The sequence below is a fragment of the Mauremys reevesii genome, linkage group 25, assembly GCF_016161935.1.
Source record: "Mauremys reevesii isolate NIE-2019 linkage group 25, ASM1616193v1, whole genome shotgun sequence".
Lineage (NCBI taxonomy): Eukaryota > Metazoa > Chordata > Testudines > Geoemydidae > Mauremys > Mauremys reevesii.
This window is the reverse complement of record NC_052647.1, coordinates 7489772-7510075: the sequence shown is the minus strand read 5'-3', so window position 1 is coordinate 7510075 and position 20304 is coordinate 7489772. Positions and strand designations below refer to the sequence as shown.

Sequence of the window (20304 nt, the reverse complement as noted above, 5' to 3'; positions counted from 1 at the left end):
AAAAAATCAACTTCAGTTAAAAAAAAAACTGAACATTTTCCAGTTGGGTTGGGTTTTGTTTTGTTTTGTGTTAAAAAAAAATTTTTTTGAAAGTGTCCCATGAAAATAAAAAAGGCCAGTTTTCACTGAACAAAAGTTGCAAATGAAATGGTTTGACCAGCTCTGCTTAGAATGAATAGTTTATCATTAATATTTTCCCCAGCTGATACATTTGGAGGGGGGAGGGAGGGCTGTGACAATACAGCTGAAAGCCATCTTGTACCTGAAGCAGCATGTGCTCCCACTGCACGTGGTCCAGGGAATTCTCTGTGTTTCCTATGAAGCAGGAGGCAAAACAATAATGTCAGCTAGGTTAGCAAGAAGAGTCGTCCCAGGAATCTCCTTTGCAATCAGTCCTTCGAAAACCCCTGCTCTGCCAAGCTGTAACATGCCTGCGCTTTCAAGGCTAAATGGGACCTACGCCAACGTTCTTTGTTGGACCCACAGAAAGTATCATGTTATGTACCCTGCTGGCATTTCTATTCAGGGTCAGTCAACCCACCAGGAGTGAGATGCTGAGCACTCCCAATTCCTTTTGACTTTAATGGGAGCTGAGGTACTTAGCATCTCAGAAAACTGTTCAGCACATCAGAAGACTGGGTTTAATGTGAATACAAACTTTTCCTGCATAATAAAAGATTCTGGACTTGATCCTAACTTGATGTAAATCGGTGTAGCTTCATTGAAGTCAATGGAATTATACTGATTTACATCAGCTGAAATCTGGCCCGTTTCTGAATGTCCAGCTCTAACCTACCCTTCTTTAATGTCGGCACAAGGCAGTACTGGGGACTCTGTACAGCAACAACTAGGGAAGATACAGCTCATTTTTAAAATCTTTTTTTGACTATCAAACCCACTTGAACATTGTGGGGTCTGACCTTCATCAGAAACATATCGGGTTTGTGCTCCACGTAGGGTCTGTCATACTCCACAGAGACTACACTGGCACAACCACGTCATTGGAGTTCTGCTGGCATAACCCCATAGTGTAGATGCAGCTACACTGACTGAGGAGGTCAATAGATTCATACCACTGTAAAATTGCTGAAAGACATTATTAGGCCCATAATACCTAGAGTCTACATGGGCACCCACTTGGCCAACCTAGCTTTTATGGCTCAGGCTTCCTTACAGAAAGAAAAACTCTGGGTTTTTAATTGAATCACCCTTGAAAGTAAACATGGGGTTTAATTTTCAGAAACATTCAGTTTGCAAAATCAGACTATATATGGAACCCCAAAATATTTCACTAACCTCCAACTTCATGTGTAATTCACCTTCCCAAACATTAACCTAGCAAAGGTGTGGGGGGAACTGCTGTAAAATTTCCATTCAGCTGAAACCTTCCTGGCCTGATTCTGCCCGGATTGAATTGGCTTCAGTGGTTTAACTCTAGATTTAGCCCAGTGGTTCACAGTTATCCAGATGAAGGAAAAGTGAGGGCCTAGAAGCCCAATTTCAATTCCCCACTGTTCCCACATACTGCAACAGGAATGGCACACACGTGTCGTCTGAAGCTGCATTTTCTGGCTTCCTTCTATGCTCCATGGACCGCACTCCTCCTAACTAGCACTTTACCTTCAATGTACTGCAGCAGAGATGGGATCTTTACTCCCACATCTCACCCACTGCTACATGGATATTTTGGTGCAGGGCCTGTAGTAACTGCAAGGCAGCACATCCGTGTCCTTCTCCTGCATAAGGGACGAGGCTACTACCTGTCAGCGAGAGAGAAGAACAGGCTAAGTTTGGTCAGCACAATACCAGTGTGGTCCTGAAGGAGGGAATAGTTCAGACTCTCTCATTGTGGAGACCATACAACAGAGTTGTTGATTCTACTGCAGTGCCTTCCTGAAGAAGAAAGCATTCTAGCTAGTACGAGGATGCAGAACAGTGCGTCTCAGGAGAGGGCAGAGACAGAGAGATCCAAATCATACACATTCCTCAGCCTGTCTACAAGCATCTAGCTAGAAAACCCATTTTTATAGTTAACTGTCCCACTTCACATTCCACAGAAAACCTATTCTCATGGTCTACTCACCAGGAGTCGTGCCAGCAGCCCCTGGGGTGTAGGGAGTTTCACTAGGGAAAGAAAGAGAATATCATGAATTCTGCCAGACTTTCAGAGAGTCCTGCTGATGTTATTCACCTAGCCATTTCCAACGTGCCCACCAATGTTGAATGCAGCTGATCATAATTTGCATTTCCATAGTGCTTTCAGTCTGAGCTTCTCAAAATGCTTTACAGCCATGAATGAATTCCATCTCACAGCACCTCTAGGAGATTGCCATTAATTACTCCTTCATTTCACAAGTGGGAAGCTGAGAGAGAAAGATCAGGTGATTTCCCCAAGGTCACATCAGAATTTTGGTGGCAAGCTGGGAACAGAACCCACATTTCCTAGCTCCATCCCATGGCCATGTTGTAATCACAAGACCATCCCTCATTTTAGCCTTCTCATTGCAGATGAGAGAACTGGAGCAGACTGAACCTGTTCATTGCGTAGTGTGCCTGGAGAGAATAAATGAAAGAGTTTCTGTTATAAACCTGGTCCACCGTAGTCAAGGCAAGCAGCTTCTTCTCCTTCCTGCTGCTTTTTCTCAGCCAGCTCCCTAAGGCATCTGCAGAGAGTCTTCAAAGTACCAGTGTACTGAACTGGCACCACATATTCAAGAAGCCTTGGCCATAACACCTGCAGAGAAGAGCAAGACTGTTCAGTACGCAGCTATTTCCATCCCCCCACCTCCAATATCCTGCTGTCGGAATCCCTCCCTCTCATGTAGCTTGTAGCTTAGCCCCCTGGGGGACCTAAGGGGCAGTTGCACTCAGACAGTGGAAAGAATGAAGAGAAGATCTCTGCAACATGATTCCTTCCAGTTCAGTTGCTTTCTATCTTTTCTCTAATGTGAACCACTTACTCCATGATGAAGGGGTCACATCCCTGACATGAATCTGACATGCTGTTCCTCCATTATGCTGACTGTGCAAAAAGCTTCCTTGTGGGGAGGTACAAGGAAGATAAGGAAGAACGTCCCTATTTCAAGAAGCAGTAGCAACAGGTCACTTACTTGGGTCATTCCAGTGACCGAGGTGTCCAGACATTGCAGGATGTCAGTGCAAAGGGTTTGGATCGTGTTTTCTTCCGGAATAGCCTGGGTGAGAAGTGTGGTACCCTGCTGTGAGACAGCTCTATAGAACTTATTAGCTAGTAGCAAGACACTGGCTAGAGAATCAGTGTCCTTCTCTTACAAAGCCATCATGAACATTGACCTATGCCTGCTTTTATATTGCACTGGAAGTGCACAAACATCTGAAGGGAAGAGAATAATGGAAACTCTTAACTGGTGGGTCAGATCCCAGGCTTAGGAAAACCCTAAAGTGAAGGGAATGATTCTCTGAACACAAGAGTTTCCCCAACAGGGTTAATTTTCTTTAAATTTGAAAAACTGTTTCATCTTTTTATCTCTGAGGAAAAACATTCAGACTCTGCCCAGTGGAAATCAATATGCAGAACCAGGGGGATCCACTCTGTTTGTTCTGATGCCCCAACCAGCTTGGTCATTCTGGGTGTAGTGAGTGTGATTCTATCAACTGGCCTAATTCTGCTCTTACTTACACTGGACTAAATATTGATTGACTCTACTGATTTCAGTTGTAAAGGAGAGCAAAACTGGCCCGAGGAGAAAAATCAGCCTTCCTTAAGATGGGGTGTGTGTGCGTGTGTGTGGAAAAAGGCCCTTGGAGTATTGCCACAAGCTCCAACTTTGAAGAAAAGGGGCCAGGCAGAGCTAAGATCTTCAACAACTTACTGTAAAGTTGAACTGTTTATGTTAATACAGATCATGGATCCAATCATGGAGCACAAAGTTTCTGGAGCCTCTGGCTGTGTCCATGGATAGAAATACGGATTGAAGACATTTTTAAACTAGTACATGTAGATTAGAGCATGTAGTGAGGGAAATATGCAGCAAGCTTTTCCAGGCTCTTGACAGTCTGGGATGCAACCTGCATAACCTCGGTATTTTGCTGATAGTTTATGTTTGCTTCAACAGCCACCGAATTGGGCACCATTATGTTCTCTGGAGAGTCTATTGAAAACAAAGAGATGTGCTTTCTTGTACAAGAACATTTCACTGAAAAATGGTGTTTTCAGAATTTTCAATGACTCATCAGAGGGTTGAGAACCTAGATGACTCTGTTAGATGTAAATACCCAGTGTGAGAGTCTGATCTGTTACACTAGTATAAATCCAGAGTGACGCCACTAAAGTCAGTGGAGTTACCTTGACTTTACACCAATATAACTGATCAGATTCTGGCTCTAATCCTTCAGTCCAGTTGTCCTTGAGTCAAAACTCCCACTGAAGGCAAGGAGCAGTCAGCATGCAAGAATGGTAGGACCGAGTCTTAAGTGTTAAGAAGTCTCCTTACTAGTTTGCTGGTGGACACGCTGAACTCCGTGAAAACATGTGCTACCATATCCCAAGCTGCACAGTTCTCCACACTTTGTAAGCTGAGCAGCCTCTGGATGAAATGAAGAACTGCCTTCCTCACCTGCAAGGGCAGAGATGACACACATGAGTTATTGTTATCCCTTCTGCCTGAAATAGGAGATAGGATATGAGAGTCCTTATGCTTTTGATTTGATCTCCTTGGCTTATAAACATGGATCCATTTAACACAGTCAGGATAATGACATGCCTTCTCTAGTCTGCAGTCTCTCCTCTGGATCTGAATGAAAGCTCCACCCAGATGTCCATTCATCCCATATCATTGAAAAAAATTGAAATATTTCACTGCTCCACACAATCTTACCGTAGCATTCTGATCACTGAAAGTGGATTTCACTGCCTTCACAATCAGACACTTTTTCGGTCTTGTCTCGGGCACTGAAAGATAAGGAGAGGTGTACAGTACTTCTTTGTTCCACACACTCACTTTCCACATTGGAATGAATCCCGGATTTCAAAAGGCCCTATTTAAGAGTAATACCAAGCTTCTCTCATACACAGAATCAATGGGGAAAACATAGGACCAGACTCTGGTCTGAGTTACACTAGTGTAAATCGAAAGTAATTCCAGTTCTATAAATAGTGCCATCATGCTGCCATGATGGAAATAGTATAAAAGAATTAGATAGACTGAGGTCAATCTGTGTTTAACACAGTCTAACAGAACTCAGAATCTAGTCTACAGTGTCTAATACTGACGATTATCGAGTCAGGGGTATTATTTTATTTTTGATTATCGTTAATGTGCATTAGCCCCAAGTCAACTTCTGTATCTGAAGTTGAAAAATACCTTGGGCTACATTCAGCTCTTAGTTGAACCTGTTGATTTCTGTGTGGCCATAGGGGGGTAACTTAGGGCAGCATTTTGCCCCTTAGTGGATATCCAGACCACTGGTGACTGTGTGTTATAGAGATTCTGTGCCCCATTTGCAGAGGTGATGAGTCTGTTACAGCCCTGCCGGGCCTACAGAGCCTTGGTTCTTTAGCTCAATCTATAGTAGCTCATGCTTTTAGCTCTGGATCAGGGCTGGCTTTAGGCCGATTCCCCTGATTCTCCTGAATTGGGCCCCGTGCCTGACAGGGCCCTGCACATAACTGGACCCCACGCCCAGTGACCTTTTAAATTTTACTCACCCGGCAGCGCTATGGGTCTTGGCGGCACTTCAGTGGCGGGTCCTTCGGTCTTGCAGCACGTGAAGGACCCGCTGCTGAAGTTCCACCGAAGACTCAGAGCGAGTGAAGGACCCGCCGCCGAAGTGCAGCCGAAGTCTCAGGGCACCGCCCGGTGAGTACAAGCCCCACAAATCAGGCCCCGCACTTCCTAAAGCCGGCCCTGCCCTGGACGTCCCCAACTCAACCCTCAGCATGTCGGCCAAGAGGGCAACTGGCACAGTTGCTCCTGTGTTACCACAGTCAGCACCAACAATAGCTCTGAGCAGATTCAGAGATGCCACACGAACAGCCTCATTCTCAATCTCCAGCTGCGAGTGCAGAAAGGCTATCAGATCATCAGGAGAAGAACGGGCTGCAAGGCAAGAAATCACGTCCTCGCTGATGACAGAACTCTTATTGTTACCATACCTTACAAAGGTAAGGAAGTTACAAGGAAACTACTGTGTAACTCAGAGTTTCTTCCCCTTACCTAGTTGAACTACACAATGGACCAGCTCTGTGTGATTTTCCATGCTGAGCGGCTTAGCTTGAGAACAGATCTGTGGGAAGAAGGGAAATGGTCAAAGAAAAACTAATCAGAAGCAATTGAAAAGAAAATGTTCAATTAATTTCTAAGCTTCCACTTCCTACTTGTCCAACTAGAGGTCTGAACCCCAGGTGGATGGTACTGAATGCACAGCAAGAATCAAACACAATGTCCAATACATTAGATGAGAGAAGCTAGAGTGTTTTGAGCAGCAGAGCTCATCGAATCAAGACACAGCCACAGTGTTTACTGTACAACTCTGACTCCCCCTGATAAACGGCTTATGGTAAAATTGCTTTACAAACTGAGCTGGATATTAGCCAAGAAAGTGAGACCACTACCTGCTTACTCTTGAGCCTGCAGAAATCAGTAAGGCATGAGGCAGTCCCCAGGCTCTGCACTATCATTTCATAGATTTGGATTGTTAATATGCTTCAGATCTGCTGTGCCTAAGCTCAAGGGATCCAAGCAAAACCACCCCTCACCTGGTTATGCAGAGCACTGCAGATGGCTTGAAACTTCCCGTCAGGGAGAGGGATCTTATATTCACCAGAGACCTCCAAGAGCTGGCTCAGACTCTGCAACAGAGGGTGAAAGTCAGATGGTGGCACACACAGGAGCAATATGTAGTGACTGAAGCAGATTCAGGATTCATGGATTCCAAGGCCGAAACGGATTATTGCCATCATCTAGTCTGACCTCGGTATAACACAGGCCACAGACCTTGCCCAGAATAATTCCCAGAGCAGAGCTTTTAGAAAAACATCCCAATCTCTATTTAAAAACTGTCAGTGAGGGAGAATCTGCCTTGGCCCTTGGTAAATGGTTGTAATGGTTAATTATCTCACCATTAAAAATGGACACCACATTTCCAGTCTGAATGTGTCTTGCTTCAGTTTCTAGCCACTGGATCAAGTTACCCCTTTCTCTGCTAGACTGAAGAGCCCGTTATAAAACATGAGTCCCTCATGTAAGATATTATAGACTGTCATGAAGTCACCTGTCACAGGATAGGTCCACCCCGTCAGGGTGGTACCAGGTTGTGGAGGAAATGAAGTAGATCTCGGGCGGCCCAGCTGGCCTAGTCTCCTTAGCCACCGCAGCAGTCCTGACTCCTATGGCAGCATAGCCTAATGGTTGGGATCAGCGCAGCAGCCCTTCAGTGAGGTTCCACGGCCAAACAGCCTGAGTCTGTAGGGCTCCTTCTAGGTATAGCAGTGCGGCCTAGTGGCCAAAGTCAATGGAACCACCCTTGGCAGCAGAGCAATGCGGCCTAGTGGCCAGAGTCATTAGAACCACCTTTTGCAGGAGGGAAGTGTTGCCTAGTGGCCAGCCCTTCTCCACTGGGTCCTACGTATTCCACAGGTCCCAGGCCAGGGCCCTGTCTTGCCGCAGGGGTATCTGCCACCAAATCAGCGGGGATCCTTCCAAAACACACCAAGTCAAAGCCCAGTGCCTCAACTGGATCAATGCTTAGTCTACCTAGGATACTTTCCACTCAGGAATTCTGTGGTCTCTCCTCCATCTCTGGCATTGGGCGGCTGGGGGTCGGTTGCAGCCACAGTCTGGCTGATCTCTGAATCCTGGAGCACTGGCAGTCTCTCTGCAGGAGCCTCCAATGCACCCAGGGCCGGCGCTTCCATTTAGGCGAGCTAGGCAGTCACCTAGGGCGCCAGGATTTGGGGGGGGGAGCGGCATTTTGCCTGGAGGGCGGCAGGTGGTTCCGGTGGACCTCCTGCAGATGTGCCTGTGGAGGGTCCGCTGGTCCAGCGGCTCGCGTGGAGCATCCGCAGGCATGCCTGCGGCAGGTCCACCGGAGCCGTGGGACGGACCCTCCGCAGGAACGCCTGCGGGAGGTCCACGGAGCTCGGGACCGGCGGCAAAATGGGTAGAGCCGGCCCTGCGCCTAGGGTGCCAAAAACCCTGGCACTGCTCCTGAATGCACCTCTGCTCTCTTCGGCAGCCATCCCAGACTGAGCTGAGTGGCTCTCTTTAATATCCTGGTTCCAGCTGAAGCATGCCCAGCAGAGATGAGGGGCCATGGCCTCCTTAACCCATAAAGTATGATTATCCCGTGTTGAACCAATGTTGGGTAGCTAAACCCAATCACACACCCTTTTACTTTCTGTTTGTTAAACTAAATAGATTGAGTTCCTTGATTCTACCACTGTAAGGCATGTTTTCTAATCCATTAATCACTGTGGCTCTTCTCTCAATCTCCTCTCCAATTTATCAACACCCTTTTTGAGTTGTGGGCACTAGAACTGGACACCGTATTCCAACAGTAGTCACACAAGTGCCAGATTTAGAGGTAAAATAACCACTGTACTCCTCCTAGAGATTCCCCTTTTTATGCTTTTCAGCTTTTTTGGCCACAGCATGAGCTCATGTTCAGCTGATTGTGGTGATCATGATGAACAATCTTTTTCAGAGTCACTGCTTCCCAGGACAGCATCCCCCATCATGTATGTATGGCCTAAATTCTTTGTGCCTAGATGCTCACATTTACATTCAGCCATATTTAAATGCACCTTTGTTTGCACCCAGTTTACCAAGTGATCTAGATCTCTGTGAATCTGTCCTCGCCATTTTTTACCACTTCCCAATTTTTATCTCATCTCCCAACTTTATCAGAGATGTTTTTATGTCCTCTGCCAGGTTATTGATAAAAGGTGACAATCAGATTCTCCTTTGCTGCTTCAAGCTTCCAGAATGTCTCTGATGCCATCTACAGATTTTACTATATTGAAGCAGTTCTGTAGTGCTCTGATGCTATCAAACAAGTCCATCATGCGTTGGTTCCCTCCAAATCATGGGTATTTCAACCCCAAAAGTGACCACATACTCTGTACCAGAAAGCTTCAACCAACAGAGATGGTGAGTAAATATCACTACCAAGAAGTTATAGCTGTCTCGTGAGTTCATTTACAACAGTGTAGCCGCACTGAAGACAGAATATGGCCCGTTAATTCTTGCTCATGTGGTACTCAGGGTAGATGAAATAGAGAGAGAAGGGGAGTGAGACAATATCTTTAATTAGATTATCTCACCCACCTTGGCGCTGTTGGGACCAACATGGCTACAACAACACTGCATAGAACGGGAGGTGAAATAGACAGGCAATGCTTTTAGATCCATCTAGTTACATAATCCAAAGCAATCACCCTCAAGCCTCCTTAGTATTAATTTTCAGCCATTGACCATTGGCTTGGTACTGACCAGAGACAACATATGGCAGACCATGCTCTGAGGAGCTTATGAACTAAAAGAGAGACGCAGAGTTGACAGGATGTACTGGGAAATCATGAGGAGGATCTTGTTGGGGAGGGGGGCAGGTGTTTTGTTTTTTATTTCCTTATCATCCTCCCCAGGAAACAGAGGATGCTTTTCATAAGAGGCATTTACCTACAAATCTTCTTGCCTGGCTCACCATGTGTATAAACCCAGAACTCGTGTGGATATTTATTTTCTAACAAGTCACTGTCTCAACCAGGAAACCCCACTGGCAGCAAATTCCTTGTGCAGTTCATACATGCACACACATAGACAGTTACCTTAAGGAGTGGTACCTCACCTTGGTGACGTGAAAAACATCAGTGTTTTCATTATATTGCTCAAGGAGCCATGAGAGGTGTTCAAATATCTGATCTTGATACTCCTCTTTGTGTAGCAGGAGGCTCATCATGGGACCAAGGGCTTTGATGATAGCCTGCTTGAGCTGCATAGATGAGACACAGAATTTATGTTCCTACTAATTCATTCAGTATCATCCAATGGGCACACCTTTTCTACTTCCAATGCCTGCAACTTCCCTTGTTCCACTGTAGGAATGGGCCTATCTCAATATTTCCTGGTAAAGAACCGGGACTCGTAGGGTTGGTTTCAGGATTATATCCTAATGCACCTCACAACTATACCAGGTAAAATATTCCCCAGATTAGTATGCATTCTAGGCCAACTCATCCCTGCTGGAACTCCACTGGGGCTGAATGGAGGAATTAATTTAAGCCACTATCCCATGTTTATCTGCACGTTAGGTGCATAAAACTAGAATCCATGTACACTGCGTACTGACAGAATTTCCATGATGTGGTGACATTATAAATGTTTGGGTTTTAGATGTTTTACATGACACTCTGTTCCATCCAAAAGGACCTACCACTAAATGCCATCATCACAATGAGTGTCAGACACATAGAATTTAACGTTACAATTTCTGCTAAAGGTTTAGAGAACCAGCAATTCTCACCTCCGGCTCCTCACAGGTCAGCCAGTTGCTGGTCACATGAGTGTAGACGGAAGAAAATGATTGCAGAGTCGCAATTGGCCCACTTTGGGAATGAGCACTTTTCCCAGTTAGCCAAAAGAGACTTACTGCCCTTGACCATTGTTCCAGAACTGCATGGACGGAGAGAAGACAGGCAATGTGAAAAGGACACATTAGTAACGAGGAGAAGTTGCTTTATCCATGAAGACACCCAGGCCAAAAGTTTACTACAATTCCATGGCAGCTACTGCTCTGTTCAGGACTAGACGCTGAAATCCAACATCAATTTTGAGCTATTTCTCTTCCCCATTCCGTGTCTTGTTTCTCAAAAGGCTTTTAATTTGCAGATCTCTCAATCTTTTTCAATTACCAGCATCTGAAGACAATTTTTTCTCCTTCCTTGTTACCTCTTAATTAGAGCTGCTTGAAAAAACAGTTTAAATTAAATTACAAATCTTTACTGATGGTGATTTTTCTTTCAAAATTGCAAAGTTTAAAAATCATTTCTATTTTCAAAAATCAAAAATCCAGCCACCTCTTTAGATACTCAGAAACACTGGATGCACACTTCCTGATCAGACTTGTCACTGACATTTTCACATTTGTTTTTCATCAAATTTGGGGAAAAATTATGGAAAATATAATTAAAAATCAAAATATTTCAGCAAGCTCTCCTCTGAACGACTCGTGTCCTCTGCAGTTATTGTTTATTTAACTCTAACACTGGATGATTTTATCTCGAGTTACAGTTTGTCTGAAAGATGTTCAGTGCCCCTAACTGCCATTGGCTTTACTGGGATTTGAAGGTAGTGGGGAGCACTTTGCCTAAAGGTAGGTGTATCTAGTGTCCTTGCTAAGAAGAATTAGGGCCCAATCCTGTTGTCTATGAAGTCGATGGCAAAATTCCCATTTACCTCAAAGGCACAGGATTAACCTTACTGAGCATCACCTGAAAAGCAAAGGAAGAGAGAAGTGGACAGGAAGAGAAGACAGAGAAAGAGGGTGAAAGGAGATGATGATAAAGAAACTAAGAGGAGAGAATGGGTGAAGGAGTGGGAAATGGGATTTTTAAATGTACAGTATTGAAATCTGTTCCCTTCACCTCCTCCCCCAGGAGACTGCCGGCAGATGGGCAGCTTCAGCCTTTGTGTCTGTTTATTTTAAATTATATCCATGAGTCATAAAGGGCTTGAACTTACAAATGCTCAGTGCCTCCTGCAAAGTACAGAGCACTCTCAACTTCACTGAGTGCTGCGGGAGCCAAGGAACGCACCACCTGGTGCAATCCAGGGCAGGGAGCACAGTTCAGGGCATGTTTGCAAACTTGGTCAGTCACTCCAATCTGTACCAAGACCCCCTAAATATCCATTTGGGGCACCTGCAGGTGCTGGCACTTACCACCGCAAAATGCTTGTCTCAGCCTGCCGTCCTTGACGAACTCCAGCATGGAGAACATGGTGTTCAGGGTCACTCTCAACAAAGGGATACACTTAAGTGCTGCAGAAGAGAAGGAAGATAGATAATCGGCTGCTCTCTGCCTTCTTAGAACACACTTAGAAACACTGAGGGCAGGATACTGTGGGCTCCTGGGTCATTTTGCGCTGCGTAAGCAGAGCAGACTGGCTTTAAAGGAGCCATTGAAAGCCAGTGGGGGATTCACCCTGAAGAGAGGAATCCTGCACCAGTGCACAGCTGTGCCCGATGCTCAACTCACTCCCAGCATAAGGGGAGAGAGCACTGGGGCCGGATGGGAAGTGGGGTGGAGAAGAGCTCCACTAGACCTGATCTTCCACTCATTCCCATCCTTAAGGAACTTCAGTTGGGGGCAGAAGTTAGAGCTTCCACTGCCGTCTGGACAGCTCATGATCTGGAAGCCAGAACTAGCAAGAGCAGTGAATCCTTTGTCTCTCCACACACGCACGCACACACTCAAGCAGAGCTCTGTTTAGCTGCAACATTTTTAGGTAGAGAGAGTAATCCCCTGTCCTTAAATGAAAGACGATAACTTTGAAACAAAAGATGGAAGTTACCATACCATAGGCTGATGACAGGTTGGCCAGCGTAACTAAAATAAACTCTTCAGGCAGCTTCGGTGGTTTCAGATGACAGTGTAGCTCATACATGACATGATCAAAATAGCAGCTTGCCAGAGTCACTAACGTGTTGCTAGCTGCCACTTTTACTTCATTTGTTGCTTCCTACAAAAAAAACAAAACAAAAAGAGAAAGACTGAAGTAACTGAAGCCGGTTGCACTAGCCAGAGTTGTTTATATGAGTCAAGATCTTATTTCTGTGCATAAGTTCCGAATGAACTCACCCAACTTTCTGCGGATACAGTCATTAGTCATAAATATTCATTGAGTCGTTTGGCTAAACAATTTTCAGCCTTCGAGTTGCTTGCAAGCTGCTTAGTTAGACTATTCATTATTAGCTCCTTGTGGGTGGATGACTGGTCACCTTAGTCACGTGATATTTTGCCCTGCCCTTCCCTGAGGAGGTAGTGAGACACAGACAGCTTCAAGATATTCAGAGAGCTTTCCTGGAATAAACTGTCCCCCAAAAGGAGGCTGACTTCCTTTGGAACAAGAGAGAGATTTTTCCATGGGTTTTCCTGCTGCCAAACTAGATTCTAAATCCAATGCTGCTGCTTTTGGAGATAGCTCAGATTCTGTCTGTCTTAGAGCTTTATACTGCCACTTATCCCTATAGTATCAGAGCGCCTCCCACATAACATCAGTATCAAAAATGAAATCCCTAGTAGACTTTGGGAAAGACGTGCTCATTAAGAAACCACAGGCCTGTCTCCGTGTCTGAGATCATGTGTCTCGGGTCCTGATCCTGCAAAGCACTTAAGCACATGTGTAACTTTCACATGTGAGTTTTCCCATCTTATGCATGTGCACAAGTGCTGTCTAGGACCTGGGCTTTGGTCTGGAGGAAGGTGTGGGCCTCTAACAGAAGAATACATTTTCATTTCAGTATATAGTTTACCCCCCCCCAAAAAAAAGAGAGTTTTAATTAGTTAAAGCTTTGGATCCTTTGATTAGTAGCTCAGGAGAACTAACTTACCTGAGTCTCTCTCATCTGGTCTGAGGCTAGGCTTACAATGTTTTTCACTAGCCTTATCTCTAGGCCCCCGGTGTCCTGCTGTAACACCCCCTCCAGGATATAGTAGATGGCTACTCTGTTTTGCTGGGGACAAACCAGAAAAGAGAAAAAAAAATTCGGAAAAGTTTTTCTTGATGACCACACAGTAATTTGACAAATAAGCCCCTGCCCTAAAGAGCTTCCAATCCAAACATGAAATGATTAGCCTAAGTCTTATCATAACAGAGCAGGTCTGTGGCCAGGAAGAGAATCCATATCTCCTGAGTCATTATCCAGAGTCCTATCCCCTAGGCCACACTGACTCCTCAGCCAGCATGCTCACACAACTACTCCATTGACTTAATTGGTGTAAAACATGCCATGCCCTCCATAATCACCATATTAGCAGCACTTCAGAAGCAGCCGAACAATTGACATATTTTAATCTTCCTGCAGAGAAAAAAGCCAGAAGAAGCCTCCTTCACTGCCCCCTTCTCGAGTTTCATTTATTGAAAACAAACAATAAAAAGGAGCCCCTTGCCCTTGCTCTAGTCATTCCAGACAGAATTGGTAAATGTGTAATTACAAAATACCCAACTCCCGCAGTAAGTCCTCAACAGCTCCTAGCAGAAATTAGCTCAGCAGTTAGATCTACATTGACAGTCGCACAGTTAAAGGTGTCTTTTATGAGGCCCTTCAGTGTAGAAATTCACAGATGATACTAAATATGGGGGAGTTTAGTATCAGCTGGGACAGAAAAAATAAAGAGGGACACAGAGAAATTAAAAACCTGAGCAGAGAACAAGATTCCTTTCAGAAAACTGCAAACTAGCACATCTGGAAAGGATGTAACTGACATAATGGGAGGGAGAAAAGTGGGAAGCAACAAGTGCCCTGGGGGTGACAGTGAAAAACCAAGTCAACGTGTATATGCAAGGGGTGACGGCTACCACAAAGAGCCATGTGGGTTGGGTCTTTTCCACACAGGGATCATGGCACAAAGCAGGAAGATGACAGTTCCTCTCTGTTCATCTAAGGTGTGACTGCATCTGGATTATTGCATTTTCTAGCACCACATTCCCAGAGAGAGCAACAAACTGGAAGTAATTCATGGGAGAGCAAAAAAGAATGCAGGGGTGGCAGAACTGACTTCTGAATAGAGCCCTGCAACCTGACCCAAATCCTATGGGACCTGACTACAGGCATCAGGGTCAGGTTGGATGAAAAAACAACTGGCTCTTGGGCTCAGGTCAGGTCGGCTCTCCTCCTTTAGCCCATGGGATCGGCACAACAGGGGGCAGTGTCAGAGGATGAAGCCATCGATGCACATCGTTGCCGCTGCGCCGGCTCCATGAGCAGGATGCAGTGGCAATATCTGGTTTGGGGGGAAGGGTTGGGACCAGGATGGAAAATGATTCAACCCTCTCAAGGTGAGGTGAGTGGGCTTGGGGCCAGTTCGGGTTGGGCTTCAAAACTGGGCCTGAGCAGACCTCTACTTCTGAAGACAGACTGAAAGAACCGGTTGTTCCAGGACAAACGGTTCTAAAAAGCTTTTAAATTTAACAAAGGCTAGGGCAGCTGTCCACCCGGCCCGGCCCCAACTCACCTCACTCTCTCCCCTGAATGCTCCACCCTCCTTCTCCTCCCCTTCCCCTGCTTCCCGTGAATCAAATGTTCGCGGGAAGCCTGAAAAATGCAGCAGGCAGGTAAGCTGGGCGCGGGGGGGACGGTGTGTGCATGGCCCAGTCCTGCTCCCCCTGGCCCTGGCCGAGCACCCCAGCCAAGCACCACCGGCTGGGGCTGGTCCCGGCTGAGCGGCTCGGACCCGGCCCAGCTGGGGACCCGCAGCTCCGGCCTGGCCCGGGGAGTCGGGCACCGCGGCCCCGGCCTCCCAGCCCCGGCCGGAGCGGCCCGGCCCTGGCCCCCGCGCTGGCCGAGCAGCCCCGGCGCCGGCGAGCAGCCCCAGCCCCGGCCCCCAGCGCCAGCCGAGCGGCCCTGGCCCGGAGTCGGGCCCAGCGGCTCCGGCCCTGGCGCGGCCAGCGGCCCTGGCCCGGCCCAGGCTGGGAGTCGGGCCCGGCCCGGTGCCGGCGAGCGGCTCGGCCCGGCTGGGCGGGCCCGGCCCCCGCCCGGCGCCAGCCGGCTCGGCCGGTCGGGCCCAGCGGCCCGGCTGGCGGCTCGCCCGGCCAGCCCGGCCCGGCCAGCGGCTCTGGCCCGGCCGTGCTGGCTGGCGGCTCCGGCCCGGCAAGTCGGGCCCGTGGCTCCGGCCCCGGCCCGGGCGGCTCCGGCCAGCAAGTCGGGCCCCGCGGCTCGGCCCCAGTGCCGGCCGAGCGGCTCTGGCCTGGCCCAGTCGGCCGCTCGCCCCCGGCAGAGCGGCCCCCGCAGGCAGGTGGAGGACCCAGGCAGTGTGGTAAGGGGGCAGGCAGGCAGTGTTCGGTGTGTTTTGGGGGGGTCAGGGTGGTCAGAGGGCAGAGAACAGGGGGATTGAATGGGGACAAGGGTCCCGGGAGGCAGTCAGGAAGGAGCAGGGGTTGGATGAGGTGGCAGGGGCAGTCAGGGACAGAGAGAAGGGGTAGTTGGATGGGGCAGGGGTCCCAGGGGGCCATCAAGAATAAGAGGAGAGATTGGATGGGGCTGCAAGGGGCAGTCAGAGGACAGGGATGGGTCAGGGGTCCCAGGGGGGTGTCAAGGAACATGGGGGGTTGGATGGGGCATGACCCCCGGGGGGGCACGACCCCCTCATGAGGTGAGGAGGAGGGAACCAGTTGTTAATATTTTGGCAGCTCATCACTGCATTTAGGTAAAAGTAGGAGTAATGGGATTAAACTAAAAAAAGACATACAATTTAGACTTTAATAACAGGAAAAATGCCTCACCTGTGAGACGGGTCTATAAGGTTATGACATAGTCTTCCTAGGAAAATAGCGGAAGTTCAGTCATTAGGGGCTTTTAAAATTAGTTTGGCCAAACCAGTGGGAAATGGCCATTTGGAATGGTTCTGCATTCACAGGGACATGGACTGGATGATCCAATAGATCTTTACCATCTCTGTCTCCTGGGAGTCTCTATATCTAGGTGATCTGCATGCCAAGGTCATAAAGCCCTTTGGAATGTTCAGAGCCAATCAGATCTCTCGATTGGCTAAACATTCCATTGGTGCTGCTTGAAAAGGAGGCTTCTGCAAACTGCAATCAGAACACACAGCTCCACTGGGGAGAAGCTCCTTCCATTCATTTTTAAATGTCAGGAGGATTTGTTTAATTGAAAATTGTCACTGATAATTTATGAATACATAAGCACTATGTAATACAAGTAGCTCTGGATTAGGCAATAATTTTATTCTTTAAAACCAAAAGAGATTCATCATTAATCAAGTAATTCAAATAATTAAAGTACTAGGAGGCCAAGACAAGCAGTTCGGTTCTGCTCATAAGGGCTAGTGGGGGAGGACAGACTGGGGCAGGGGCTGAATGGGAGTGGAGACCCAGTGTTACAGGGGGGAGGGAGGTTCAGAACCACATAGTGATGGGGGAGGAGGTGCAGAGCTACACAGGGACAGGGAATGGTTGGGTGGGGCATAGAGCCACATTGGGATGGGGGGAGTGGGTATCTGAGTGGGGGTGCAGGAACACATGGAGGCAGGGGCAGATGCCTTACTGAATGGGAGAGGTTAGGAGTCAGCCAGGGTCTGCATGGGGAGAGCTCCCTAACAATTCCTCCCCGCCCCTCCCAAAAAAACTGTTCCACACCTTTCCCATCCATACCCAGCAACCCTCCAAGTTCACACCCAGGCTCCTTCCCAGCAATTCACCTCCCTCTCCCTCAGCTCCTCCATTACCCCTGACTCCACCAAGCCATGAGGGGTGCAAGAAATATGGCTCTGTAGTGAGTTGAAGTGAATTGTTACTCAGAGTTCTGTATTAATATGCATAGTAAGGAATCTATTTGTCAAAAAAGATTTCCTCAATCCTTTTTGTTGTCTATTGATACAGACATACTTGCTGACAGGGATTTTGAAATAAATAATTTGAAATGGTGCAATTATATTGTATATTTGCAGAAATGTTAAAATACTGTGCGCATCATTTTTATTTTTTTGTTGCAGAATCCGCCCCCCCGGAAAATATATAGATAAGGTCCCTTCAGTGCTATAATCTCAATAATCTTTCTTCTGATGACATGAGTGTTGGTTAGGAATAAGAGCAGGGAGTCAGTTCACTTGGGTTTTATTCACATTCTTTTACTAACTTGCTAAGTGGTGTTGAGCAAGTAACTTAATTGCCTGTGACAAATCATCTGTAAATGGGGATCATGCTTACCATTCTCACAAGGGTGCTGTGAGTCTTAATTCACTAGTGTTAGGTAAGTGCTTTGAGATTTTTGGATGAAGATGCTAAAGAAGGGCAAAGTATTATTGGAAGAGATTACTGCAGGTCCTATAGTGTACTTTTACTATATACAACCCATGTACTCCACTGTGTGTAAACAGACAATGCTCTTTTTATAGAGCATTATATCAGCCTGATCTGTAATAACAGCATTTTGCATGATGAGGATAGAAGGGTGAATACAGATTATGCTGCTGGTGCACCAGGCCAAGTTCTATACTGAATTACCCCCATGCATTCCCCCAGGAAGTCAGGCAGAATTTGGTGTGGACACATGGAAAGCAGATTTAATTTCATGAAACTGCCCTACCTTATCCTGTTGCAGTTTCTCCAATAGAACTCTCACAACACTAGCCAGCTTGGTTCTAGCTATAGAGGCAATCCTGAGGGCAATTCTGTCCTTATCTTGGTCATCCATGTGTGCCAGGAGGGAAACAACCTCATTATAAACACCTGAAATTTAATAAAAGGATTTGGCTGGTTACCACTGATAGTAGAATTGGTGCTGGCCTCTTAAATTCACTATCCAGTAAAGATTCTGCAGGTGCCCAAACACTGTGAGGAGAAGACAACCTGGGAATCATGTAAATTCTCTTCCTTTCTCCTGATGACCAGGTTTGTGTGCTGAAGGACCCAGTGTGTTTGGGAGAAAATCATAATGAAGAAAATTTGTTCCTTTCAAGTATATCCCCATGTAAAATAATCTTCCTTTCCCTCTTTACTATCAATTGATGAGGTTTGATAGCATACAGAATAATAATTTATGGCCCAAATTTTCAAAACTGGGTGCCTAAACTTAAGCACCTAAATCCATATTAAGGCACCTACACCCTGATTCAGCATCCTAATCACATGCTTAACTCTAAGCCAACAAAGAGACCTAAAGTTAAGCACATGCTTTAAGAGTTTTACTTAGTCAGACCTCCCCCATAACATTCAATAGAAACTCAGATTCTCAGGAAAGTTTCCAGGTCCACAGGCTGTAGGCCAAGTCCTCAACTGGTGTAAATCAACACAGCTACAAGGAAGACAACAGAGCAACACTGGTTTACAGCAGCTGAGGTTCTGGTCATACAAATGGAGAACATTACAACTAATCTATCTGTATGCCTAGGCTTTCTGAATGTGTGTGTGAATAGACTGGATCTAGAAAATACAATGCTGACCCTTACCTCTCTCAGTTACCTCCTGTTCACTCACAAGATTATTCATGTTTTAGTCTTTTTTCACCACTTCCTCCAGTCCTTTCTCCAAAGAGCTCCTGTCCTGGTAGGCAGTTGGCCTCTCAGTCTGTCATGGCCAGGATAGCCAGTTCAGATTATGCAAGCACTATTATGACATCAATGTGACTGCAGCATACCTCACAATCAGCTGCTGACCAGATATGTGCTGTAATTACATGGACAAGATCCTCAAAGGTATTTAGGCTCCTAACTCACACTGAAATCAGTAGCTTTTAGGAACCTAAATACATTTCAATATCTGGGCCCATACATGTAAGCAGTTCAATAGGTGGCTACATTTGCTCCAGTGTAGAATTTCTCATTCTCTCAACATCACTTTGAATTTTGGTTTGGTCCCTCTCTCAGTTTACCACACTTTCCAGTATTGGTTTTACCTGAAAATCTGCTCCTGGTTGAATTTATATAAATAAAAGCACCAAACAAAGAAAGAGAAGAAACTGCCTTGGAGAATGCACAGTGACCCTTGAGTGTGGTTGGTTGGTTTCCCTCTGCTTTTTAATTTGGTTGATCAAAAAGCCTGATGAAACCTTATTGAACTGTATTACAAATATTGATTTTATATTCTTTTACAATGAATTGAAATGTATACTTAATTTTCATGTCCTGCCAGACAAATCAACTACATTAATTTTTATTGTGTTTGATACAGTGTGGTGTCATATGTAGAGCCAACTCTTGATTTTGGAAGTTATGTTGCCTTTAAAGCATTCAGAGTGATGACACTCTTTGCAGTAAACCATATGGAAAAATAATTCCAATTACATTTGTCCCTTGCTATGTATAACTGTTTTTGTGCCTTACCCTTTCTGATTTTATCCTTACACGTATATGCTATTCTTTTGTACTCCTCCTTAGTAATTCTTCCGTTTCACATTTTGTAGGATTTCTTTTTGATTTTCAGGTCATTAAAAAACTTACTATTCTTCCTATCTTTCCTTTGTATTGGCAGTTGTGCCTTTAATATTGTCTCCATGAGAAACTGCCAGCTTTCCTGAACTCCTTTATGCCTTAGATATTTTCCTTATGGGTGGCTACCTACCAATTCTCTGAGTATATTGAAGTGTGCTTTT

The 20304-nt window shown here is 46.1% G+C and overlaps 2 protein-coding genes across 4 annotated transcripts; both read right to left on the bottom strand.

Moving 5' to 3' along the window:
• Nucleotides 1-1500: 1500 nt before the first annotated feature.
• Nucleotides 1501-11974, bottom strand: LOC120391223 (maestro heat-like repeat-containing protein family member 2B). The gene is made up of 13 exons (XM_039514695.1): nucleotides 11917-11974; nucleotides 10501-10649; nucleotides 9826-9969; nucleotides 6737-6829; nucleotides 6195-6264; nucleotides 5964-6077; nucleotides 4857-4930; nucleotides 4473-4595; nucleotides 3111-3194; nucleotides 2590-2734; nucleotides 2084-2124; nucleotides 1722-1760; nucleotides 1501-1524 (listed from the first exon to the last, which is right to left on the bottom strand). Exons 1-13 carry the CDS (start codon nucleotides 11972-11974, stop codon nucleotides 1501-1503), a joined length of 1158 nt encoding a protein of 385 aa, XP_039370629.1.
• Nucleotides 11975-12188: 214 nt separating this feature from the next.
• On the bottom strand, nucleotides 12189-19290 carry LOC120391412 (maestro heat-like repeat-containing protein family member 2A). Of its 3 annotated transcripts, none has more exons than XM_039515083.1 (5): nucleotides 19163-19290; nucleotides 18301-18443; nucleotides 13588-13710; nucleotides 12836-13093; nucleotides 12535-12716 (listed from the first exon to the last, which is right to left on the bottom strand). In XM_039515083.1, the coding sequence occupies exons 1-4, from the start codon at nucleotides 19200-19202 to the stop codon at nucleotides 12977-12979; spliced, it is 423 nt and encodes a 140-aa protein (XP_039371017.1). In that variant the 5' UTR covers nucleotides 19203-19290; the 3' UTR covers nucleotides 12535-12716; nucleotides 12836-12976. The 3 variants fall into 3 exon arrangements, with proteins under 3 accessions (XP_039371016.1, XP_039371017.1, XP_039371018.1); XM_039515084.1 differs by having other exon boundaries at nucleotides 12836-13007; XM_039515082.1 differs by lacking the exon at nucleotides 12836-13093 and having other exon boundaries at nucleotides 12189-12716.
• Nucleotides 19291-20304: the final 1014 nt, after the last annotated feature.

What these genes read in the sequence shown, in the direction of transcription:
- LOC120391223 (XM_039514695.1), bottom strand. Translation starts at nt 11,974, where the DNA reads ATGTTCTCCATGCTGGAGTTCGTCAAGGACGGCAGGCTGAGACAAGCA. An exon ending in TGACCTGTGAGGAGCCGGAG is followed by an intron (nt 9,970 to 10,500) that starts GTGAGAATTGCT and finishes TCATCTATGCAG; the next exon opens with CTCAAGCAGGCTATCATCAA. An exon ending in CCATTGTGTAGTTCAACTAG is followed by an intron (nt 6,078 to 6,194) that starts GTAAGGGGAAGA and finishes CTTGCCTTGCAG; the next exon opens with CCCGTTCTTCTCCTGATGAT.
- LOC120391412 (XM_039515082.1), bottom strand. Translation starts at nt 19,202, where the DNA reads ATGAATAATCTTGTGAGTGAACAGGAGGTAACTGAGAGAG. An exon ending in ACAGGAGGTAACTGAGAGAG is followed by an intron (nt 18,444 to 19,162) that starts GTAAGGGTCAGC and finishes ATTAAATTTCAG; the next exon opens with GTGTTTATAATGAGGTTGTT. An exon ending in ACCAGATGAGAGAGACTCAG is followed by an intron (nt 12,717 to 13,587) that starts GTAAGTTAGTTC and finishes TTTTTTTTGTAG; the next exon opens with GAAGCAACAAATGAAGTAAA.